Source organism: Priapulus caudatus, unplaced genomic scaffold (genome assembly GCF_000485595.1).
Source record: "Priapulus caudatus unplaced genomic scaffold, Priapulus_caudatus-5.0.1 Scaffold651, whole genome shotgun sequence".
Lineage (NCBI taxonomy): Eukaryota > Metazoa > Priapulida > Priapulimorpha > Priapulimorphida > Priapulidae > Priapulus > Priapulus caudatus.
The window spans coordinates 125491-131230 of NW_014577712.1; the positions used below are offsets into that span (position 1 = coordinate 125491).

A 5740-nucleotide genomic window follows, 5' to 3' on the forward strand; every position below is an offset into this window, starting at 1 on the left:
AGAGAGAGAGAGAGAGAGAGAGAGAGAGAAAGCGCGAGCGAGAAGAGAGAAGAAAGAGAGAGCGAGCGAGAAGAGAGAAGAGAGAAGAGAGACAGAGCGCAAGAAGAGAGAAGAGAGAGAGAGAGAGAGAGAGTGCACGAGAAAAAAGAGAGAGAGAGTGCGCAAGAAGAGAGAAGAGAGAGAGAATGAGAGTGCGGATGAAGCACAGTCACCTTATCTCTTCTTCCAGTGCTGTCTTGAACAGCTTGTTGAGCAGGAACTCCTCACGCTGGTTGCCTGCGTAGTTGTACAGTGTCAGGATCACAGACTCCATGAACTTTGTCGTGCGACTCTGCGGCATGGCGAAGATGAGCCTGGCCAGGTAGTGAGGGTTCGTCTGCAGCTGGTAGAACAGGTGCTGATACCTGCACACAAACACAACAAGTGCTTGTCGCTCGCTGCATGTAGTGGCGAAATTAACGAGGGGAGGGGGTGAAGCGAAGACATTTAAAACGAGATAGAGATAATTGACTGGAATAGCCTCTGCATACGTGTAGTGACGAAATCAATGGGGGAAGGGTGAAGTGAAATGTTTTAAAACGAGCTAGAGATATTGCACTGGAATAGCCTCTACGTACACTCGCAGAGTATGTGGCTTTGGTGGCATTTATGTGATGAAGCCAATAACGATGATGGGGAAGAAATGATGCTGGTTGATCTAAAGTTGGGGAGCCCTCAGAAGGCTTGCAGGAGATGGAGGAGAAGAATGGCAAAGTTTCGTTGGTTTCCAAAGCGACACCATGGCATAAGAAGCAGAACAAACAAAGCATTAAATTCAGTAAAAACTGTAAATTCGGACATACGCTTCTAGCAGCTCTCTGCTTTCTTTGCTGAGGCTCTTCACACCCTTTCCTCCGCTGGTGTAGGCATCACCTAGCTTCCGTATCTCGTTGTGATGCTTCAATTTCCGTCCATGAGCAACGACGTCCTTCAAACACCCCGGGCAGAGATGCTTTGTTAGTTTGTGCGTTACATCTTAGCTGAACTCACAACTGTCACACTCAACACACTCAACCCGCAGAAGGTTGACCACAACATTCAAGAGAACAAAAAAACATAGAATGGTAGCAACAACATTGCCATTTGAGAGAATAGACCTGGTGAAAACTACATATACTGTCTATCTTGACGGGCATTATTTTTATATCTAAATGGTCCGAGGACATTGAAACAATTTTTTGACATTGACTCGCTGATGAATGTTGTCAGTTTCATGATTCTGGCTATGAGGCTTTGCTTGCATGTACACACACCTGTAGTGTGAGTCTGTTTCTTACTAACAGCCCAATCTTGATGTCCATCATGTTCAAGTCTTGCTCCAGCTTCTGGTTCGATCGAATGACAGCCACGACTTTCTCCTTCATTCTCTGCAACTCTGTTGGTAAATGAGGATGCAAACATTATGACCCATGGCCTGTCAAAATTCAGTGTGTCACCAAGCCTGATAGCACGTTCATCGGTGTCTGTGCACCCAAATCAAACATAAAATAGAACCTTTTTAGCAAAAATTAGTTGAAATCATGTATGATAATAACCAACATAAACCTCCAAAGCCAGGGACGTTTATAAAAGTGGACTTTATCTCACACCAACAAAATGTTTACAATGAATGATATTCATTTACACATACAATACAGATATAGTTTATTAAAAATGAATTTTTTTATTTTATTTTTGGGGTTTGGCCGCGCAGCATACGGGCTAACCCGCACGCCGCTCAGGCACCAACCCGCGGATGACGGTTCCAAGTGTTTTTATTTATACTGAAAACACAAGGCAAAAAAACAGTTTCTAGTTGTTAGGGTTAGGGTAATACCGCCTCCGACGAGTTATGCGCACCGAATGAATAACTACACAGAATGCAAGAAAACATTTATGGTGTCCAAATAGACTTTAATAATTGAATGACAACCTATGTCCCATACTGAAATTCAAATACATGAAAAACATCAAGGCAAAGTGTGGAGGGGTCTCACGAATTCATTGAGACGTTCAGTACATTGTTATTTGGACGTTTAGTAAATTAATTGCATAATAATATGAAAATTTATCCAGCAGTAATTTTAATTATATTAGCGGGTCTGCATCAGATCTTGCTAAGTGAGCAAGACGTACCCAACTCCTCCTCGTAGTCAAGATCGCTGTTATCCAGGAGATGTACAAACTTGCGCACCACGTTCAACGGAGGATTCTCACTACGAGCTGTAACACATTAACAGTGGCTGCACATAGCGCCCCCTGTAGCCGCAAATGGGAAGGAATCATGCCTTCAAAGGCGGCCCAAAGTCCACCGCCCAAGAGACAGCAACTCTGCATACTCCGAGACGTCCATATTAACACCTGCTAATTTTCCACGTTAGTATATCTTTCAGGTACCGAGAATTTTACTCAATATATAAAAATCTTCGACATACGTACATACTGAAATACTTAAAATATATTTTACATACATAAATTTGTGAATGAGTCTATAGCTCACCATGAGTTAACCTGATGAGTTGGTGTACCATGTGCAGCAGCCTTCAATAGCTTACAACTTCTACATTTTATTTTTGTTATTGTGCACAAAAACTGTGCACACAACAGTACAGTGTACAACCTTGTACACACAGCAGCGCAAACCATACTTGTAGACGCACAGGCGAAACAAACTAGGTAAATGACAAGAAATTGCAAAACCGTTGAGAGACATTTGGAAGATCTTGCCAAAATGGCACAGCACTCACTGAACGCCGAGTAGTCGTGTCTGGCTAGGTTAGACCTCCACCACGCCTGCAGTTTCACCACTTCCCTCTCCTGCAGAAAAATCACAATCAACAAAACACAATAATAACATAGAATTAAGTTGCATTTCATCACAAAGATAAGAGAAGATATGTGAGATGAGACTGGTAGAGACGAGCCAAGGTACGTCAGGACAAGCTTCTTCTATTTTTATGCATCAGATTTAATGACTATTATGGCATAGCTTCTAGTGAAATCATCACATTATTACGTTTATCAAGATTTTTCCAAGATCAATGTTATCTATATGCCGTATTTTATTAAGTATATGCAAATACATAATATTGTAATATTATAACAAATCTGGAAGAATGCATATATAAATATATATATAGATATATATATGTATATAAACAGATAATATACAGCATGACAAGATATCAGACACCAAAGACAGACAAGAGAGTAGTAGCATGTGTAGTCAAACAGTTCTTGCATAAATGCAGCCAGCCGCAGACAGTAGTAAAGTGTGTGTAGTCGTTCTACACGTCTTGTATGCATGCAGTCAACCACCGACAGTAAAGTGTATGTAACGTGTATAACATTCAACAGTTCTTGTATGCATGCAGTCAACCACCGACAGTAAAGTGTATGTAACGTGTATAACATTCAACAGTTCTTGTATGCATGTAGCCAGCCACCGACAGTAAAGTGTATGTAACGTGTATAACATTCAACAGTTCTTGTATGCATGCAGTCAACCACCGACAGTAAAGCATATGTAACGTGTATAACATTCAACAGTTCTTGTATGCATGCAGCCAGCCACCGACAGTAAAGCGTATGTAACGTGTATAACATTCAACAGTTCTTGTATGCATGCAGCCAGCCACCGACAGTAGTAAAGCCTGTAGTGCAGTAATTAAAGCATGTAGTCATTTGACAGTTTTTCGTGCATGCAGCCAACCATCAACAGTAGTAAAGCCTGTAGTGCAGTAAAGCATGTGGTCATTCGACAGTTTCCAGTGCATGCAGCCAACCACCGACAGACCAATTCAATACTAACCAACCCAGAAATGAACAATCACCAACAACCAATTAGACAATGTAACATTGACTTGCATTGTCGGCGAAATATTTTAGTCGCTGTTGATAATGCTTCCTCGCTAGCCACATCCTTATGACGCTCTGTATCTGTAACAAATAGCGTGGAGGTGCTGGATAATCTAATGGCGAATCTATGTGTCAGGACAGGCGTTGTCAACCCCACTGATGCTCCGAACGACAAGGGTGGAGTCGGATTAGGGAGTGATTTACATATTTAATGCCATGTACAGGTGAGTGTTTACCTGGACAGGGGTTCAGATATTCGCTCATCCAATCAGCACCTTATTGCGGGTAGTAACTCATACCTTCATGGCGTCGTCGGGATGAGAGCCAAGTTCTTCGAGCCTCTCGCTGTACTTTTTCTTCTGCTTGTAACCTCGCCAGTGGGCCTGAATGTTGACGATCGCAGGCAGCTGTTTGTTCATGAAGTTCTGCCGATCTCTGAACTGCTTGCGTGCCTGGTGACCCCTGACCAAGGCCTGCCGCAGTGAACCACAACATCATTGGTCATACAAAGCCCACAATTTCTCCTGAACCCACGTGTATATGTGGACCGTGTGCATCCATGTGAGCACAACATAACAAATCTACTTTAGTGAAAGCTTTTAGATTATCTACTAAAGAGCCTAACTGATGCGTAAAGAATACCAACAGTCATCGCAGCTGCGTACGTCTACAAAAAACATAATACATATAGGATACACTGCGACGCTTGTGGTCAATGTCCACGCGTACCTGAATCTTGACAACGAAGGGCTCATTAGCCTTGAACAGCAGCTGTCTGTCGTGGGCCGCAGTTACCACCAGCACACAGCTCTGTATCTCATCGCGAGATAGGTGGCGGCTGCTCGGCGAGAATCCCTCGGGGGCCTCCCATGTCCACTCCGCTGTGTCGACGTTCACGTAGAAAGGGTAGCTTCCTTCCTTCGTGGTCATCGCGAGCCATGGGCTGTCTGTGGCGGCGCCGTCGTCTGCCGCAGAAATAACAAACCTCAAAGCTTAAGCTTCATTCTGCTACTCACGTTACAGCTTACGCCGTGTTTCCCTCCCCCTCCCTATTCTCTCTCACTCTACACCCACCCTCTGTCTTAAATAAAGAATATGGATATCTATTCTAACATCACACAAGGACTTTGGATTTTGTTTCGTTTATAAGTATATATAGCCTTACTGCCAAATTTATATTTTAGATAGTTCGTCCAATTTCACTGCTGGTTACCAACAAAAAGCTCAATTGTAAATCAACTCTATTTATCAGCAGTTGTTGACAATACGAATAGCAACTGCTAAAGACGGGATAGCAGATGTTACATAGTGTATATATACATATATTCACTATAATTCTAAAAGAAAATAAGGTTGCAGTCATTCTGGCTCAATCCGTCCCTCTCTCTTCTTCCCCCCTCCAGTCCCTTTTCCACACACCTGCCAGTGTGTGGTCAGTCGTTCACTCCCTTCTTTACTCACTCACTTACTCTCTCTCTCTCTTTCTCCTCTCTCTCTCTCTCTCTTTCTCCTCTCTATATCTCTCTCTCTCTCTCTCTCTCCCTCTCTCTCTCTCGCTCTCTCTTACTCATTCTCTCTCTCTCTCTTCCTCTCGCTCCCTCGCTCCTTCTTTCTTTCATCAGACATAAATTTGCAGACACACTAACCTGTACTGGCAACCTTCGTCTCCTTCGCCGCCTGCAGCTTCTGCATGTAGGAGTCAGCGCAGTCAGGCACGACGCTGTGTAGGTGGGAGCCGGGATGCTGCATCGCCTCCAGCATGGCGGGCGAGTCCTGCTGCTCCACCGCCCGGTTAACCGCTGACACCATCACGCACACTGCAGTCAGACACCATCACGCACACTGCAGTCAGACACCATCGTTA

At 43.7% G+C, this 5740-nt stretch overlaps 1 protein-coding gene across 1 annotated transcript in view; it reads right to left on the reverse strand.

The window, feature by feature from the left end:
• Nucleotides 1–5740, reverse strand: part of LOC106812459 (ras GTPase-activating-like protein IQGAP1) — a gene marked incomplete in the record, with an annotated part of 55202 nt that overhangs the window by 17141 nt on the left and 32321 nt on the right. Inside the window, 9 exon segments of the mRNA XM_014816344.1 lie at nucleotides 213–404; nucleotides 843–967; nucleotides 1293–1414; nucleotides 2155–2241; nucleotides 2766–2835; nucleotides 3886–3957; nucleotides 4176–4349; nucleotides 4606–4841; nucleotides 5523–5693. Coding sequence (XP_014671830.1) covers nucleotides 213–404; nucleotides 843–967; nucleotides 1293–1414; nucleotides 2155–2241; nucleotides 2766–2835; nucleotides 3886–3957; nucleotides 4176–4349; nucleotides 4606–4841; nucleotides 5523–5693 — 1249 coding nt within the window.